Source organism: Pinus tabuliformis, chromosome 4_1 (genome assembly GCF_031772625.1).
Source record: "Pinus tabuliformis cultivar Carrire ecotype Pingquan chromosome 4_1, CPIR1, whole genome shotgun sequence".
Taxonomy (NCBI): domain Eukaryota; kingdom Viridiplantae; phylum Streptophyta; class Pinopsida; order Pinales; family Pinaceae; genus Pinus; species Pinus tabuliformis.
The window spans coordinates 393,453,440-393,474,030 of NC_142303.1; the positions used below are offsets into that span (position 1 = coordinate 393,453,440).

Sequence of the window (20,591 nt, forward strand, 5' to 3'; positions counted from 1 at the left end):
CTCCCCAAACACTATGGCATACTGATCAAGGATAGACTGTATCTCTGGATGTACCATTTGCCCTGTAGTCCCTGCCTCTGATGCACGCAGCTCCACTGCCCACTCTATGTCTCCCTTTCGGAACACTGCCTCCATCCGATGAGCCGAAACAGTCTGAGGCGGATATGTGTGCTGTCCCCGTATTTTCTCATGCCTCCCTATCTTCTCATCAACCCACTCCATCTTTAGGGTCTTCCAATCTGTCGTGACCTTCCCTAGAGTGATAAGCCACTGAACACCTAGTATCATGTTGATGTCCAGAATATCGACCATGAAAAAGTGGTCAGTCAATGTTTAGGTGCCCATCGTCACTGAAAGCTCTGGAACATAACGAGCACACGTCATGGTCTGATCTCCTGGGACCAAGACTGAAAACCCATCGAAGCTCTCTGTCCGTATACCTCTCTGCTCAACCATTTGTGCATCGATGAAGTTGTGGGTTGCCCCATTGTCAACCAGAACTGATACTTGCTGGCCACGTACTGTCCCTTGTATGCGTAGCGTCAGATACTTGGGAACTCCTCGCAATGCTGCAAGGGCCCCTCCGGTGGGTGCAAAAGATGCACCACCTGCTGTTGGCAGTGGAGGTGGCAAAGGACCCTGTACAACATGGCTATCTCCTGCCTCCACATTATCCTCGTCATCCTCTTCTCCACTGCTCTTGGAGAAGACCTCAATAAAATGTGCTTTACCAACAGCACATCTATGTCCCAGTGCCCACGGCTCCTGACATGTGAAGCACAACCGCTTCTTCTTCAGCACCCTCCCGACATCGTCATCAATTTGTACTCGTCCTGGATTCCCCTTTGGAGTTGGAATCCTCACATCCTTCCCCTTAGACTAAAAAGTCTGTCTCTGGGGGTAAGGTGTCTGGGTCCTGGGTAAGACATCCTGTAAGTCCCGGGTCTTGGTGATAGCATCCTGGAGTGTGGCTGGTCTAGTGGATCGGACTAAACCCCGAAGTGGCTCTGCTAACCCCTCAACATACATGTAGACCCTCCGTGCTGTGGATAGGTCTGGCACCATCACAGAGACCCTCGAGAAATTTGCAATGTAGGTTTCTGGGCTCCCTGTCTGTTTGAGCCTCGTCAGCTCAACAAAATGCTGCTCTGGATCCCTCCGATCAAATCGCTCCATCAGTCTCCTGGTAAACTCGGCATATGTTGTCACTGTGGAGTGCCCTAGTGTAACCATCCCATGAAACCACCAATCCTGGGCCTCCCCATCCAAATGCAACGTTGCCACCTTGATGGCCTCTATCTCCGACATCTAGTTAAGCTGGAAATAAATGTCCAGCTTCTCCACCCAAGACTTTGCCGAACTGTTTGATGAACCATCAAACGTAGGCAAGTGGAATCTACTCGCTGCACAGTGGGTGTCCCTATCATGGTAATGCCGGTACCCTCTGTGATGGTCGCGGGGTCTACTATCCCGCTGGAGCTGAACAAAATCTTTGAATGAGAGGGCTTCCCTGAACTCCTGCCCATAGGCCTGGTACTCTGCAAAATAATCGCCCATATGTCCGGGCTTTGCCTCCTGCCGGGCTATGGCCCCCGTGTCTGCTCCTAGGAAAGTGGGCATGGTAGAGCGTGTAGGGGCATGTGAGGCCACCTGCTGCGCAGTATCACGCTGCTCTGGCAAATGGTGGGATGCACCCGATCCCTCACCAACTTGAAAAACCTGTGGGCTCTCACGCTGTCTGGCCTCTACTGCCGTGAATCTTTGCCCCATCGTTGCACGAAGCGGGAGCGAAGCGGAAGCGCGGAAGCGTCATTTTCCAAAAATCTAGGAAGCGAAGCGTCCGCGGAAGCGTCTGCTATATATATATATATTTTTATATTTTTTTGCATTTATACTCAAAAAAAACATCCCAAATACCAAATTAATTGTAGAAGACATGAAAACATGCATATTTTTGCATAAATCAAGATAGATATGGCATCCATGATTCCATTGTAGTTACTAGTATGTACAACAATCATCTATATTCTAGCTATTACAAACATACATCAGTATCAATTTGATACTGCTTGATGCCTATAAAATTTCATAGGACAAGCTCAAGCAAGAGAAGGAATGCAATCACAAGGAAAGTTATCAAGTTTCTATCAAGCAAGGGACTGTTAGAATTCAAGTTTGGGAATATGTCAGAGCTGGGCTCAATTGCTCATGAAGGCCACAAATCAAATTTGAAAATGCAAACCATGATTGCAAAGTCCTCCTTCAGCATTTAATGGAAGCAGCCAGCAAGGAGGCTTGGAGAGCTAATTCAAGACTATTTAGGGCAGCATCTCACTTGCTAGATCAGGCCACAAGTCAAGAAGTATTGATGCTTTTTCTGTGCTATTTTGTGGAGGGTTTGTCTCTGTTTACAAGGCTGCAGGAAGGTGCTGCTACAGCTGTATGAGGAGGAGGATTTGAGAGCGCCAAGAGGCCTAGAAGGGACCTACTGCCCTAGCTGCAGTCATCTCAAGCAACAGCACAGGTAAAGGGGGGTGGTTCCTTGTCATCGAAGGAGATTCTCATTCTTCTCTAGGCCACAAAGAAGGGTTGTTTCTACAGCAGCTTGGGGGGTCTGTTTTGAGGGGGTGAAGGCCTAGTTAAGGTCCTCTACCCAGGCCACAGTCATCCTGAGGATCAGTGCAGTTATAACCAAGTATATTTTCATGTATATGAAGACCTAGACCTTGCTGTAGCAAAACCGTGAATTGTAGGAGGCTTGAGGAGGAACCTTAAGCCCCACCAGCAGTACATTGAATACCTAGTAGATCAGCATAGGTGGAAGCATAGTTGGACATAAGATCACAGTGATTTGAAGCAAGGTAAGGGCAACAAACTACATTAGCAAGAATTGCAGACTTTACAAGGAAGTCTCTCAGATCTACTCTCACAGTGTATTGATAATTTGATACTGCACCTCTGGAATAATTGGACGTTCGTTATATGGCTATGCTCTTGCTCCTGGTATGATTTACCAATAGTGTCATATGATCATTGGCATATGCTTCAGTATGATTCTTTGCATTATGACATTTGTTCATGACATCAATTCAATATGGACATGTCACTTGCTTCAGTCATATATATGTTATCGTTTCTCATATAGATCAATATTGGTATGGCTTCCCAATATTGGCAATGATGGGTATAAACCTATAAGCAGAGACTTCTTCATTCTTATATGCACTTAGCATTATGTATGGATATCACTGCTCAAATAGCTTGAGTATGGTATTGCTATGTTCTAATTACAACAGTATATGCATGACCTCAACTTCAACAGTTGTATATATTTATGTGTGTGTGTGTGTATCAATCTCACAAATATGTATGGCATCCCTATGTATGATGGTACAGTATATGAATATATAGAAGTGCATCCATCAGTTCAGTAGATGATTGCGCTTCCGGTTGCGCCACGCAACCCGCCCTTTTTCAATGTATATTCATTGAGTTGACATTGTATTCAGAGCAGTAAGACCGTATATTCAGGCTACAATGCTCAAGTTATATGGTATTAGGAATCCTATATGAGAATGATGTCATATTGGTGGGTTGCGTCCAGGTTGCGTCAAGGTTGCGTCCAGGTTGCGTCAAGGTTGCGTCCAGGGATGCGCGATTCCGGGGGGCCGCAACCTCAAATGGCAGGAATCGTTTTTTTAACCCGGAATCGCGCCACCTCAAAAACGGATCCGCGCTTCCACTGGGGATTCCGGATCAATTCGCTCCGATCCGCGATTCTGCCTTTGGATCCGGGGGGGGGGGGGCGATTCCTGCAACACTGGCCTCGACAGATCCTGCACGGATTTGAGGAGTATATCCACAAATCTCTTCCCGTCATCATCTGCCATCGGATCCTCCTGCTCAACGTCCACCACAGGCTCCCTCTGTCCTGCATCCACCACAGGCTCCTCCTGTCCTGCGTCCACCACCGGAACACAGTCTCCCTCTCCGTAAGTGTTCTCTAACCTACACCCAGTGTCCCTGTATCTCCGACCTCTGTAATAGATGTAGGGTTTTTCCCCCGGTGTCATAGATTGCTAGCTCCACAGTTTGAGCTAGATCTATGCTGTGATACCACTGTAATATCCCTTACCAGGAATATTCCTCAAACACAAGCAAAACTCCAACCAGAGATGGACTGGGAGGGCGTTTACTAGATATGTCGCCTCTGAAAAGAGGACGAGATCCAGAGGCTACCTGGCCCTTTCCAGACTCTGTCTAAGAGTATACGAGAAACACACTAGTGGTATAATAGCCGAGAATGCTCAAAGAGATACAAATAACAATGATGCAACATATAACAATATAACCATAAGCATATACTCAAGAAATGCAGAGAGAATGCTGAGCCATTTTATTATACTGAGGAATAGAATGAGTACAGGAGGTGATCGGGAAGATGGCACCTCGACTTGCACCAGGCAAGTGAAGAAATACACTAAGAATAGCAAAGGAATGGCCCCTCTCTGAACTGCATCCAAGCTGCTGGAAAATTGTCGTGCTGCTGCTGCTGCTAGAAATCAAATGAGGATTTGGGGCTGCTCCCCTCCTCAGAAAAGGCTGAAACTCTGGAATCAGACTCTACTCAAGAAACCTAGAAAAGCCCAGAAAGCTTTCCTGAAATGGCCGACCCCCAAAAATCACCCCCTTGGGGTTCTGCGCAGTCCCTCAATGCTCTGCGCTGCCACCGAATGAAACCCTCTAGAAAACTCCCTGAAACCCCTACCAAAACTCTCTAATATGCAAGAGCTGAACCCTTGCTCTACCTCTCAGCACAAATCCCCCTGCAAACCCTCAACCTAGACTCCTGCTAGAAAGAACTGCGTCCTCCTCTCAGTGCTGCGCAGTCCTCCAAAACGCTAATGAAACTACTGCTGAAATACTGAAGAAACTACTGCTGGAATGCCAATGGAAATACCTTGCCCGAGCACGCACTCGAAGTCCCCCAGGGCTAAGGGTGAGATCTCCGAACGGAGACACTCAATGCACTAAACAGTGCTGCAGACTAGCTAAACAGCCAGCGTGCTCTAAGTCGAACTGACTATCACAAATGCTCATAACCGGAATGATCAAAATGAGGGGGCTCCTCTCTCTTTTATAGCCTTTGCCTCTCTCAATCCCAAGGCTCACCTCCTCTTGCGTGATTCTCCTCTTGCCACGTGTTTCTACCCTCCTGCACAGTGCCTCCATGTGTCTGCGTGGGCTCCATCTCTGCGTCCCCCTTTGGCCCCCCTTGGCTCCCCTTTAAGTCACAACGTTGTGCTACTAGGAAGTGACTTTTTATTCTAAAAGTGAGTTATGTCCCCCTTCCTCACTTTTTTATTTATAAATAACTATAGACGGCAAAAATTGAACAAAATCGAATATTCCAATTAGCCATGGCTAATTAGGAATATTACACTAGATGGTTGGAAATTCACTAACTTATATATGGAGCTAATATATTTATTATTCTTTAGAATATTTTGGGTTTGAGAGGATTAATGATTTTGTTTGTTTATATGAGTTAGTCTTTTTATCATGAGAATCACCTAACAAGAAATCCTGGCTTAGAAAAGTAATGTCTCGATAAACTCACCAATGTTGGACACTGTCACTTGTGGATTTTTTTTATTCATATATGTAATGATCCCTTATTTAACATTGAATTATGGCAATTACGATTCTCACGGTAGACACATTTTTAATGATCTAGATGGTTGGAAATTCACGAACTTATATATGGAGCTAACATGCTTATTATTCTTTAGAATATTTTGGATTTGAGAGGATTAATGATTTTGTTTGTTATATGAGTTGGTCTTTTTATCATGCTATTCTTTAGTTCTCTTGTTATTGGACCATGCACTTTTACTTGACTTCTTTTTATGTCACAAAAATGTTTGGAACTTGCCATTCCAACCCTGCAGAATTGACAATGATCTACGCAAAGGAGATCAAATTGGTGTAGATGAAGAATGTGGATGGGGGCGCTATGCAAGAGGCGCTGCATTTGCTCTAAAAAGGGCGGGTAAACATTTATATCAGGTAATCCATAATTTATGTTTCTAATTATTTATTTCATGTTTGACATGGAAATTTGCTTTGAGCAAAAGTATATGTTTTGTCAAAATTTGATTTTAATAGTGTTGGCAATCTTTTTTTTCCATTTGAAAAGGATGAATTCTAAATGAGTCACAAGCATAAAATTCTAGGTCAGTAGTCCAAACAACATTCTTTGAACATGGTAAAGAGATGTTATTGACCAATAAATGGTTTCTGTATTAAGTTTTGTAAGGCTTAGTGTTACAACCTCTCAAAAAAATTCAATGTATAAATAGGAATACCATTTAATGCCCATTAAAAGATTACCATGTTAAATCATTGATGATTGTTATATGATACAATGGTGCCATAAACCAAGTAACAATCATGCCATACATTTATTATGACTATAATATGCACATTGATAGGCAACAATGAATGCACAATTTATTGCAAAGAAATGAATTTCCTAAGGCAAATATATGAAATTTACAGGGAAAAGTACAACTGTTTCATTTTATCTTTCACAAGTACTTAGAGATTGTTTACACCCTATTTGGGGGTGCTTCATGACATGTGTGGTGCATGGTTGATGCTTGGTGTTCTGTGATGGACTTGCACATTGGAGTGGATTTGCTCATAAGTTGCTAGGCATTGTATGAATGCTTATATGACATTGTCCCTTGGAGTGTTGGGGAATTATGGAGCTTTGTGACTTCTTCATGTAATCAGCACATGGAGGGAGGTTGCTTGCTTGGAGGACATCTTTCACTTGAGAGGAGGAGTTTTGAGTCATTTGGAGGAGAAAATTAAGTTCTAAATAGCATGGGTTGGTTTGGTTTCTTGCATGGAGGCTTACACTTGACTTGACGATGCTTAGGTTGGTAGTGGACATGTAGGTGTGGTGGTCCCTAAGGAGACACATGACCTTGTAGATGCATTGGAACTTTGGAGCCTTCGAGGAGGACTATTGGACCTTGGGGAGTAGCGGACATGCCTTGGATCTTTGCGTGTTAATCATCATCACCTTAGAGCTTGTCATATGTCTCTTGGAGTAGAGCTCTTTACATGTGGATCTACTTGTGTCTTGTAGGTTGCTTGGATTAGGTCCATTTGTCATTGTAGACCTCTCTTATCTTTTATTCTTCTTTACACTTACTTGATTTAGAGATATAAGAGGAGCACTACTCTCTCTCTCTCCCCTTTTCTTGTTTGATCTTTTTTGTGCTTTATCTCCCTTTGTCATAAGGTGGTAGGGTTTGATGGAGCATTCTTGAAGTCTAAAGTTAGGGTTTTATCCCCAAGGAGTCATTGGAGTTAGGGTTTAATTATGAACCCCAAGTTGTATTTGTTGTGGAATGGAAGAGGAGGTGATTTGCATGATGCCAAGCGGGACTTGTTAGTGGTGATTCTCACCTGTTGGATTATCTTTCATGAAACTAGGTTTTTTCTTGGTTTTCCTTAGTTTGGACAGCTTGGAGGGTTGTATTGGCTTGTAATAAGTTGAGAGAATATACTTAAGCTTCATCTCTTATCTATATATGGAGTTTTCAGCTGTCCAAAATTGTCTCTGGGTAGATTTGATATTCATTGATCATTGCCTTTATGGCTTGGCAATTTCCAGCAGTTATATGCCTGAATGATTTGACATAAGTTAAGGCTGAAATTGTTAAGGGATTTAACATTTATATTTTTTTTCCCGAGGAAATATCTGGGCAGAACCACCCGAAGGGATCACATCCCACCGGCTTATTAGCAGAGCCTAACCCCGACGGCGTCGAGGAGAATTGACCCTATGACTTCCCATTAGCAAGGTGCTTTAGTAATGGAAACTCGACCAATTGAGCTAATCCTCGGGGCTAGGATTTAACATTTATGTCAAAGATAATAGGACAGATTTACTGCTGTAAATCTTCATTAATTGTAGTGATTTCAGATCTGGTTTATGTATCAAAAGACTGCCCTAAAGGGGTGAAACTTGTTGGCATATACTTGGTATCTTCTCTCTTGGATTGCTAGCATATTGGGGTTGATGTGGAAGTGAAATATTGGTCACTGTTTGCTGCTGAAATTTATATTTCACTTCAGTACCAAGGCTGTTAATTCACAGGGATTAAATCCATGGAGCCTCTAAAGAGGTGAAATTTCTGGATTTGCAAAAGAAATGTCAATTTGTGAAATTTCTACATTTCAGATAGGCCACCTTATATCAAAAGAGTCACCTTCATAAAATAAATGCAGGGTTAGATTGCACTTATTGCAACTAACTAGCTTGAAAAAAAAAGTGTGGCCTTTCCTTTTATGGACCTATGAAGAAAATGAACTTTCATATGTTGTAGCTTGTGATAAATGATCGGTATTTGATTAGATGAATGTACTGTGCAGGTGAGTTTTTCATATACAAGTCAAAGGGTGAGTCATGTAATAAGTTGTATTATTTCATTCATAAGCTGACTCATTGTATTTAATTAAAATATTGTTTTTACTATATTTAAATAGTAAGTTCTATGACTTTTTTTTCCCTCAAGGAAAAATCGTAATTTTCATTAAGATTAGAAAATTACATGTTGTAGATGCTTATAGAAGCATATGCTATAAGTTGGGGCGACTCGCCCTTCAGAAATGCTGAGTATAAAAAACCCCCATGGGGATCACTGATAGTGATAGCATATTTACATATCTAAATATATATAACAGCATAGTGTTCAGTTAGGATATATACAGGATGGAAAGCAAAAATATACAAAAAAACAGGCCCTTCAGGCCCCTATGCTCTGATGTCCATATATTGCTGTGGTAGTACTGGTAGTGTTCCCCGTCCAACTACTCCAGAATTAGCCATGAACCCCTAGGCCTGACTGCAGCCTCCTTGGAAAGCTGGTCGGAAACTTGATTGTGTTCCCTGTAGATATGGTGACAAACAATGGAATCAAATTGGGCCCTTAAACGAAGTGCATCATCCAATATATGCCTCAGAGAAAAAGCATGACAGATATATTGTTGAACCAATTAATAATGATCTTGGAATCCTCATATATTTGCAGATGTCTACATTGTTTTTCTAATGCAAATTGTAGAAGATTTCTGAGGGTGATTAGTTCAGCAAAATTGTTTGTCCCATTGCCCAACCCCATCTGAATTTTGAAAAAGTGAGTGTCAGATAGATATAACATGGCACCCCCCCCAAGTAAGCCAAATGGCCCAGCAGACAAGGATAGGAATATTTCGAGCCTTTAGTGGCCTAACCAATGACCACCAAGAATACCAAGCCTCTTGAATGGTATTGCCTTGCCAACGGGTGGGCAGGGGAAGAGAAGAGACTATCAATCACCAGAATTCCAATGTAACGGGACAGTGTAGAAAAAGATGATCAATGGTTTCAGAGTCTTGATGGCATAAGCAGCACCATGAAGGACCATTAAAGGAATGTTTCATGAGGTTATCCCCAGTGGGAGCTTGGTTCCAAAGAACAGTCCACATGAATAGCCTAGAATGGGGGGAGGGGGCGGGGGGGGGCGGCGCTTTCATCTTCCATAGTACCTCTCAAGTACTGGTAGTCGATAAGGAGAAAATATGACAGTGTATCCATCCTTGGGGGTATATTTGCCGTGCTTTTCTTTTGCCCATATCAATTCATCATCCCCTTCAATGATCCTGACATGAGATTCAGTGAGTGCATTAACATAGTTAAGCCAATCTTGATGCCATATGTTCGGAATGCCCAGTTGGATGTCTGATTTCCAAGCTTGGGAGAATAGATTGGAGTTCCCAGGGTCTGCAATTTGATCAAGATGTGAGATACCCGTGTTGGATAAGAATGTGATCAATTCCTGTGGTAGACTGTACGCATTGCCACTTCTTGTCCAGGAGTCCAATCCTGCTCGTACAAAGGAACCATATCTAATCCTCCAGGTTAGACCATCACGTATATATAATATAGAATTAAGAACTGCTTTCCAAATAACCGAGATGCCTGTCCTGTTCCAAGAGGGTAATCTTATCCAATCCAGAATGCAAAGGGGTAAATATATTTATGAAGTACAACCTCTATCCATAGACTATGCGCAGTAAGAATTTGCCACCCCAATTTCGCTGCTAGGGCGGTGGAGAAATGAGTCAGGCTTTTTAATCCCCACCCTCCCCATTTCTTAGGGAGGGACCCAAGCATATATTCGTCCATCCTATCTTCCCTTCCATGGAAATACGCAACATAGCTTTTGTATTATCATAAGAATACCCTTTGGGATCCAAGCCAAGGAAATCCAGTAAATAGGAGTTGCTTCCAAAACATATTTGATGAGAATAAGGCGATCGACCCTCGAGAGGTATTTATGGTGCCAGATATTGAGTCTGCGTTCAATCTTAGCCACCAACCATATCCAATCTGCAATTTTATAATGCAAAGGCTTAAGACGAAACCCCAGGTACTTGAGGCCATCATCCAAAGATCGTGAAGTAAAGGGGAATCTGTGAAGTGCGAATTGAATCTCATGTGGAGAGCAACCAGATTTTGTAATGGTAGATTTACTGTCATTGGTCTCCATGCCAGTAGCAGTGCTGAATAGCATGATATCGGAGTATATATCTATCAGATCCACAATACTCCCATTAAGAAAAAGTAGGACACCGTCTATAAATAATAAGTGTGTTAATGTGAAATGGTTAGTGATCTTGATGCCCTGTATGCGCCCCAAACGACATTCTTCAGAGATAAGTCTACTAAGACCTTCCATAATAAGCAGAAATAGTAGAGGGGAGAGAGGACATCCTTATTTGAGTCCCCTTTCCGCATGAAAGAATGGAGATGCAGAGCCATTAATAAGTACACTGAAAGATACCTTTGTGATACAACACATTATCCAATTGATGAATTCCAGTGGGAATCCCAAATGTGTTAATAACATTTTAAGATATAGCCAACTTGCACGATCAAAAGCATTAGAAAGATCAACCTTAAGAATCATACCTTTCAATCTCTTCGTCTTGATGGAGTGGAGAACCTCTTGTGCTGTACCAATATCATCATGAATCTGGCGGTTGTTAAGGAATGCAAATTGATCAGGTAAGATATGTGCTGAGAGGATGGGTCAGAGTCGATTGGCAATGATTTTGGCCATTATTTTGTAAATACAGTTGCAGAGAGAGATTGGTTGAAAATCATTGAAGGATTCAGGACAGTCTGTCTTCGGTATGAGAGCAATAAAGGTGGAGTTGAAGGCTTCATACATGCGACCCGAAGTACGACGTTCCTTAATAATGCTTAGAAGATCCCCCCCCAAGTATGTCAAAAAAGCAATATAGAACTCAACAGGCCATTCATCTGGTCCGGGGCTCTTTTCCTTCTCAAACCATTTAAGTGTGCTCTCTAGTTCCCCCATCGAGACAAGCTTAAGCAGGTCCTCGGCATCCTCCTATTCCACATAGCAGGGAAATAAACCAACCACTCTTATGACTTAGGCCAAAGATGCATTGCGAGGAGCCCTATATAGGTTCCGTGTGTGATGAGCCGAGGGAGGCCAGTTGTTGAAAATATTGTACCTGCTGTCCCTAATCATTTGTCATCTGCTAAATAGTATTGATAGCACGATGGCCATTGGCAAATTTATGATAGAATTTAGTATTATCATCCCCCTCTTTTAGCCAAATTGCTCTGCTTCAGAGTCTCCATGATTCTTCCCTGTCCTTCAAGATTTTGTCCTGATTAGCTACTAGAGAAGTGAGATGTGACTTAAGATCTTTAGACAGATAGCCTCTTCCATGCTCATCCTCTAAGCTCGCAATCTCAGACTCAATTGTTCGAAGGGAGTCATCATCATGCAATCGTTTGTTATGGGCCCATTTCATGGAAATACGCTTGAGGCTGATGAGATTATGTGAGAACCCCTCCGATATGGTTTGGCCCGAACTGGGAGAATTAAACTTCAAATAGTCAGATACAAGACAGAGGTACTCAAGATCCTTCAAGCATGTTGCATTAAATTTGAAAGGTGCTTTGGGCTTATGTTCGTGGCCACTGATTTCAAGATATATGCAGAAGTGATCTAACAAACCCCCTGATCCAACCCACTGTTTGTAATTACGACAATTCCTTAATAGTCTCTCCTTGATAAGGAAGCGATCCAATCTGCGAGCCAGCATAGCATCCCTTATCCTTCTGTTCCTCCAGGTCGGCTGAAGTTGAGCCATGGGAATATCAATTAACCCATGCTCCTAAAAGAGGGATTCGAAAATGTTAGATAGGGAGTCAATCTGGGCATTGTGTCCCCATGATTCAACATGTCCAATAGAAAAATTAAGATCACCACCCAAAATGATATTATCTGCTTGAAGGGGGCCTGATCTGAGGAGATGTTCCCAGAAGGTGACCCGATTGTGGCATGGGCTATATACATTAATCAGTCGAATATCTAAACAAAGCTCAGATGAATAAATGTCTGCTCCGATGTATCCAAACCCACCCCAGATATTGGATAATTTGACCATTCTACGATTGAACCCTAAGGCGATGCCTCCAGATCTCCCACGCACATCCAAAGCATGAAATTGCCATCCGGGAATCAGTGATTCAAGGGCTGGAATAATGTGATCAATAAGCCTAAGTATCTCTTGTAAAAAAATGACATATACTCTCTCGGTATCCAAGAGTTTGCGAAGGGCTAGTTTTTTTACGGGACTAGCTAACCCTCGGCAATTAAAAGAGAGCCACTTCATTGGGGGGAAGACCCCAGGGTGTTCTGTGCTCTAAAAACCCGATTAATGGCTAGTTGACGACCAACGACCACATCTATACCAGCTTGTAAGATAGCTTTTGAAATTGAGGGACGACCCCGAGGGGGTTTAGGAGGCAGGGGAGGGGAGATAATTCCAATGCCACAAGAATCCTGTATCAGAGGGCGTTTAAGGATCGGAGGTTGTAGGAATGGGAGCGGATAGAGGAGTTCGAAGCCTCTGAGGGAGTAACCGACAGGTTGTGCTCTGGGAAGGAGGGAGGGGTACAGGAAAAGATAGGGGAGGGTTGATTCAAGGGGCAAGTCAAGGAGGGGGGGAGAAGATACAAATGATGGGTGAGGGTATTTCCGGTCAGATTAGACCCTGAGAATCTTATCTGCAGCTTCGCTCCTTTCCCTCGGTAGAGCTACAATGAGATGCAGAGGAGAAAACCACAGATGCAGATGATGTAAGGGAATTGACAAAGGAACAGAGGTTGGAATTACCCGAAGAAAGTGCAGCAGTAGTTGCCGCCTAAGCCCTGGTGAGAGGTGGCGAGGGAGGCCGAATTTGAGATGTGCCGTGCTTCTTCTCACGAGCCTTTTTAGTAGTCGCTAGTGCAGTATCCGAAGGAGCGGGACGAACATGAGCATCTGGGGCGATCTCCTAATCCACAGTCTGATGATCCTTTGCAGTGGTATTCTTTATCAGGGGACATTACTTGTAAAGATGACCGACTTTGTGGCAGCGTCAGCATCGAAAGGTACCCCTTCATAGTCCAGGATCAAGATGCGAGTGAAATGCTTCCAATAGAGAGTGATCTGTTCCTTTAAACCTTCCTGTGTGTCCAGATGAACCCGTATCCTAGCCAGGGACATGTTATCAGATGAAATATAAGATTTATCATGGTCCAGATAGGTGCCTAGAGCGTTTCCCATGCGTTGGAAGATGTCATCAGACCAAAAATGCAAGGGCAGACCGAGAAGTCTTACCCAAAGGGGTCCAGATCCCAATTGGTCCCGCTTCGAATCAAACATAGGGCTCCATCTCTTGAGGAGGACTGGAGTGAGCTCGATTTTCCAATACTTGGAGAGTACCCATGATGTGTAATCAACCCTCTGGAAGCGTAAAGCAAACCAACCTCAAGCTAGGGTGGTAACAGTCGGAAGTTCAGATAATATGTGCCCCCATATCTCCGAGATCCACTGTTGTAGTCTAATTGTTGAGTAGGTGCGCTCCCCGAACACGCCCAACCAGGACCCGGACCGCAGTATCTACAACTTCCCCCATTTGTATACCTTCCCCAAAGTGGAGAGATACGTCCTGGTTCTTTGCCTTGACACACTTAGATCCCTGCTTTGCTTGCTTGCCGTTCCGTGCACCCAAGGAGGGTTCTAGTGGAGGATCTTGCTCTTCCGCCCTCTGATCAATATCTCCTTCCTTTGGGCAAGTCGGAGTCCCTTCAAAATAACCCGAAGAGGGTGAGCCAGAAACAAGGGTATTCGGTTGGGTGGAGCAAGGTCTAGAGGGTATAAATGAAGGGTTTGATTATGGCACAGAGGAAGAGGGGTAGGTCGAAATGCCGACAGGGGGAGGAATAGAATAGCCTGGCGGGTAATAAGGGGGAGAAGGGTCTATGCAGGAGGCCAGGAAGTGTAGGGTAGCCAGAGAGGGAGGAGGGGTAACAGAATCCGGCCAAGGGAGGGAGACATTGGGCAAATGATCGACCGGACATGAGGGATCGGGATCTGAAAGCAATGGCAAACAAACTGCCAAGGGGAAACCGTCATGGGAAGCAGGAAGCGAGGACAAAGACACATCCGATATCGGGGGGGGGGGGGGGAGGGTGTGGTCGTCCAGATGGGGACCGATGCAAAGGGATCTTCCGAATAGTCCACCTGATCCATCTCCATGCCTCCATTAATCGACAATCCGAGTGATATTCGCGCCAGCTGCCAGGTCAGTCAGTGATGCAGGTAAGCCCCAGAGAGACTACGGAGGGAAGTCAGAGACGTCGGTGTGTAGGTAAGGGAGTGTAACCGGGGTAGACGATGTGTGGGGAGACTTAGGAGGAAAACCCTAAGCCGCCTCTATGTAGGTTCTAGGCAGATGCAGGTGCTCCATCTTCCACTCCTCCATTAAGTTTTATGACTTATTTTATTATATCTTATTATTTTGTTGTTGAGCCTCATAATATTATTAGGTATTTCAGTGCAAGTCCTTCCCCATGTTGAAATGCTTTGGCCTTAAATCATGTCTTGCCTTTCTGGAACCGTCACAAGAGGTGTTTGGTTCATGGACAATGGTGCATCTCGTCATATGACGGGATATTGAGACATATTCACGAACATGACCAGGGGGCCTAGGGATGTACATGTGGAGCTTGGTGATAAGGTCAAGTATGTAGTAGAAGGCACTTGGAGTATTGAGTTTCAGATGACTCAGGTGGTATCATGGAGGTGAACGAGGTGTTATACGTACTGGGATTGGAAAAAAAATCTCCTTTTAGTTTCGGCCATAGAAGACAAAGGACTTGAAGTCAACTTCACGGGAGAGGAAGTGGCTGTTGGACCTGTTACCTACCACCTGTGGGTAGTGTACATAGGAGAAAATTTTTCTCCTACATGGTCAGGATTTGCCTTTGTTTTTGTGGGCAAAGGCTTGTGATACAACTGTGTACGTGTCCTCACATGATATTGGAGGGTGTGACTCCTGAGGAGTTGTTTATAGGAGTCAAACGAAATGTTAGCCATCTGTGCATATTCGTTTGTCTAGTTTATGTCCGTATTCCCATAGAGAAGAGGACTAAGTTGGACCCCTTGTTTGAAAGGGGCGTATTTGTGGGCTACAATGAGGTCTCAAAGGCCTATCGAGTCTACATTCTAGGATAGAGGAAAGTGATCTTGAGGGTAGGACCCTTAGGAGATCTCATGAGAAAGAGCCAACAGTGGTAGAGGAGTGGGAGCGAGAGGTTCCTAAGGAAGAATGAGGACCAACAACACCAACAACAGGGACACAATCAATAGATATGGAAGATGAGCTGGATATTCCTTTGAGCTCTACCAAGAGGTCAGGATGGGCCGAGCAGACCTTGAGAGATGCTGAGGAGCATGTGGAGGCTCCTAGTAGCACTTTCAGGCAGAGTAGACCATTGGCCAAATTTTCTAGCTATTTGGCACTATCGAGCAGTGTCAGCGAGTCTAAGCCCTCCACTTTTTAGGAGGCTATAAATGAGCAGGTTTGGAGGGATGGCATGATAGAAGAGTATAGCTCCATCATGAGCAATGATGTATGGGACATAGTGCCAAGACAGGAGGGAAAGTTTGTGGTCACTTCTCGATGGATATATAGGATCAAACATGTAGTTGATGGAAGTATCGAGAAGTGTAAAGAGAGGCTCGTGGCGAGATAGTTTTTCCAGAATGAGGGAGTGGATTACGAGGAGACATTTGTGCTTGTCGCCAGATATGCATCCATTAGAGCAGTTATGTCCATTGCTTCAGATATGGGGTGGAGGATACATTAGATGAATGTGAAGACTGCTTTTGTCAACACAGTAATTCAGAAGGAGGTGTATATTGAGCAACCTAGGGGTAAGGCAAAGAGGCCGTGAAAATTCCTACACGGAAGGAACCTGTACCGCAACAAATTTGAATCTACTTCACCTACTTGATTTTTTAAATTACATTCATCAAGTTATTCTTTTGAACACTGAAGCAAATTACTTCTGCAGCCTACACTAATTAAATATTTGATCTCATGAAATAGAAAATAGAGCAAAGAACAAGATACATAGGACACTTATTTTTGGACGCAATAGTCCCTGGAAAAAACCCAATGCGGGAAAACCGGTGCAACAATTATGAGGGTCTATTATTATGCAGGAGAAATATCTGAATACAAATCTAGGATGCTCATCTAGCAATCCTTTACAGAGAAAATAGTCGCGGAAAATCTGAGTGAGTTTTAACTCACTTCACCTGCTAGAATTCCGGTTGATCTGGCACACGACTGACTAACATCGACTACTTCTGCGCTGGCCCTGCGTAGGCCTTGTGTCAGCCTTTCAGGCTCTACGTCAGCCCTACGTCACCTCTTCTGCCCTCTGCGTCCGCTATCCTGGCAGTTCTGGTAGTTCCCGACAGTTCTGGCAGTTCTCGGCAGTTCCCGACAGTTCCAGCTGTTTCTGGCAGTTTCGACTTCTGCGTGACAGACAACTTTTCTTCTTTGCACAAGCCTTTCTGGCTCTGCGTCAAGCCTGCGTGGGCCTAGACAGGCCCAACGTCAACTCTCCTGGCTACTGCGTTGCCACTGCAAGCTCTCTCCACTTCTCTGTCAGTATTCTCCGGAAAGTCCTTCTCTCAAATTCTCACTACCCCTCAGCTGCAAGATCTCCCCAATCGATTATCCTCCTGAGAAGTTCTCACCTCAGAAAATCGGTTTCCTCAATCTCTCTGTGTGTGTTTCCAAATGGACCCCAAGCCTTCATTTTATAATTTTCCTGTTGAGTCTTCAACAAACGAGATTAAGTCTCTAATCAATGGCTAAGATTAAAACTTGACTTGATCTGCCTTTTAGATCATTCTCATCAATATTTTGATTAATACCCATTAATATTTTAATTTCCCTAAGTTTAGACTTAGGAACTCCATTAAAAATATTAATTATTTTAATAAAGCACAATTTGGGTGGAATTTCACCAAACGGTTTCTGGGTTCTTTAGAACTCATGTGCCTTAGCCTCTCCACCAATTTTCAAGGCTAGAGCACGGCCGATGCTACCAAAAACTAACACTCCCTCTTAGCGAGGAAAGTGCTCTAGCAACAATGTCCAACTGCATGCTGCTCTCTCTCTGAAGCATCGTCCTCTCTACATTGTTGTTGCCACCAACACTGTGCTGCTGCGACCACTGTACTGCTTCCCATGACACTGCCATTGCCACTGCTGCATCTGTACTACAGCTCCCTCTCAAACGCTGCATCTGCTATGTTGCTAGCACTGCCACTGCTTATACTGCATCCATACTGAGTCCGTACTACAACTCAGTGGCTGAGAGAAGCAAGTGAAAAACATCCAAAATTCGCTGAACTTAACTGTGTTTAGCATAATACAATGAATGTTGGAATCTGATTGCTAATAGTCTCTGACCCTCTGTATCTTCTGCGCTGCTGCGGATTTCTGAATTGTGCCAACTGAACTGCTACCAACCTTGCTCTGCTCAGTCTTTGGTCCCAAGCTATTGCATCTGTCCTCCAGAGTCCAAACACTCCACTGCATCATCTGACACTAAGTCCATCTCGCTACTGCTAAATCTTGGGCTCTCGTAGCAAGGATTTGATCCAAGAGGTGGACTCCTCAAGGATCTTGCCCACATGTAGTCCTCCTGACTACAGCTCATTATCGCCCCATTTCCCTCCTGGAGATGCGTCGGCACTAATGGCAAACTCATCTTCGTCAATTTTTGCTGGAGCAGCCTTTGGATCATGCTTCTCATCCTTATCCTTTTGCTTCAACGGACACTGAGATGCAAAGTGACCCATCTCGCCACATCTGAAACATTTCACCTTCAAAATGTCCTTTTTCTGCTTCTGCTTCTACTATCCCTTCGATGCTAGAGCTGCGTTCTCCTCCTCCTCCTTCGTCTTTGTTCCACTCCCATTGCTGCCATTGAGGTTGACCTTCATTGGGTCCCTCCTTAACTCCTCTTGTTGAAGAGCCACCCACATCTCCTCCCATGAAGGTAGTTTTTCCTTGCCAAATATGCTTTGGACAAAAACTTGCCATTCATCCGAGACTCCATTCAGAGCTATCCTCACCATCGCTGTTGACTGAGGAGTGGACCCCACTGTAGCAAGCTAGTCTCTAGTGTCCTGAAGATGTTGAAGATAGAGGTCCACCCCTTCTCCTTTCTGAATCAAAGTCCGGTGCAACTTCTGCTCTAAATACATCTTCCGCTGTTCGGAAGAGACTTCATACAGAGAAGACAAGGCTTCCCACATCTCCTGGGTTGTATCCTTGCCCTGCAAGTGTGAGACCACATGATCTCGAACTCCATTGAGAATGAGCCTCTTTGCCAACCCCTGCTCGGCCTTGTACTTCTTCTTTTGATCGTTGTCAGCAGGAACAACTACAACACTTTTGACGTAGGCCTCGAGATCATATTCCTCCAGAACAACTAAGATTCTGGTCTTCCATATGACATAGTTGGAGGATCCGTCCAACCTGTCCTAATCTCTAAGCCTATGTAATGCCATCTCACCCAACTATCTAACTGAATCCTCTAGTCACTGCTTAGCACTGTTCAACTGCTTAGCAAGTGAGAAATTTGAACTTTCCGGCGGAAAGTTCTCTTAGGAGAAAATTCCCCTTCTACGCGTCTTCGTTTTTTTCCAGCAGATTTTTGCTCGGCACAAATTGCGCCCTTAAAGTATTGCGTTGAGGCTCTGCGTCACTCCCTCTGCCTCTGCAACCTCACGATCGGGAAATCGTACCTCTATGTCGTCTCACTCAGAAAGAGATTTCCTCGAATCTGCTTCCCGTCAAGGACTGTGCAATCCCTTCAAGGGGATTTGAATTGCTGCCAAGTGCAGCTTCCGGCTTCACTGCTCGGCACTGGATCTGCTCTCCCTATTTCAAAATCAATGCCCTAATACCATGTGAAAATTCCTACACTGAAGGAACCCCTACTGTAGCAAATCTGAATCTACTTCACCTACTTGATTTTTTTAAAGTACATTCATCAAGTTATTCCTCTGATTACTGAAGCAAATTACTTCTGCACCCTACACTAATTAAATATTTGATCTCATCAAACAGAAAACAGAGCAAAGAAAAAGACACATAGGACACTTATTTTTGGACACAATAGTCCCCGGAAAAAAAACCCAATCCGAGAAAATCGGTGCAGCGAATCTAAGGGTTTATTTTTATGCACGAGAAATATCTGAATAGAAATCTAGGATGCTTAACTAGCAATCCTTTATAGAGAAAATACTGATAGAAAATCTGAGTGAGTTTTACCTCACTTCACTTGTCAGAATTCCGGCTGATCCGACACAAGACTGGCTAACCCCGACTACTTCTACGTTGGCCCTGCGTTGCCCTGCGTCAGCCTTTTAGGCTCTGCGTCACCTCTTCTGCCCTCTGCGTTAGCTATCCCAACTGTTTCGGCAGTTCCCAACAGTTTCAACTGTTCTTGACAATTCCGGCTTCTATCTGACAGGCAACTTTTCTCCTCTACGTAGGCTTTTCTAGCTTTGCGTCAAGCCTGCGTGGGCCCAGACTGGCCTAGCTTCAGCTCTCCCGGCTGCTGCGTTGCCACTGCAAGGTCTCTTCGCCTCTCTGTCAGTATTCTTCGGAAAGTCCTTCTCCCGGATTCTCAATGCTCCTTAGCTGCAAGATCTCCCCAATCGATTTTTCTCTTGAGAACTTCTCACCTCAGAAAATCGATTTCCTCAATCTCTCTGTGTGTGTTTCCAAATGAACCCCAAGCCTGCATTCTATACTTTTCATGTTGAGTCTTCAATGACCGAGATTAAGTCTCTAATCAACGACTAAGATTAAAACATGACTAGATCCGCCTTCTAGATCTTTTTCACGCATATTTTGATTAATACCCATTAATATTTTAATTTCCCTAAGTTTAGACTTAGGAACTCCATTAAAAATATTAATTATTTTAATAAAATACAGTCCGGGTGGAATTTCACCAAACGGTTTCTGGGTTCTTTAGAATTCATGTGCCTTAGCCTCTCCAGCAATTTTCAAGGCTAGAGCACTTCCGATACCACCAAAAACTAACATGGTACACTAAAGGA

At 44.0% G+C, this 20,591-nt stretch overlaps 1 protein-coding gene across 2 annotated transcripts in view; it reads left to right on the forward strand.

The window, feature by feature from the left end:
* GALAK (galacturonic acid kinase) overlaps window positions 1-20,591 on the forward strand; it is a 475,159-nt gene that overhangs the window by 81,633 nt on the left and 372,935 nt on the right. For both annotated transcript variants that reach the window (XM_089419802.1, XM_089419801.1), the window contains exon 5: window positions 5,952-6,069. In XM_089419802.1, the coding sequence (XP_089275928.1) occupies window positions 5,952-6,069 (118 nt within the window). The remainder of the gene's footprint in view (window positions 1-5,951; window positions 6,070-20,591) is intronic.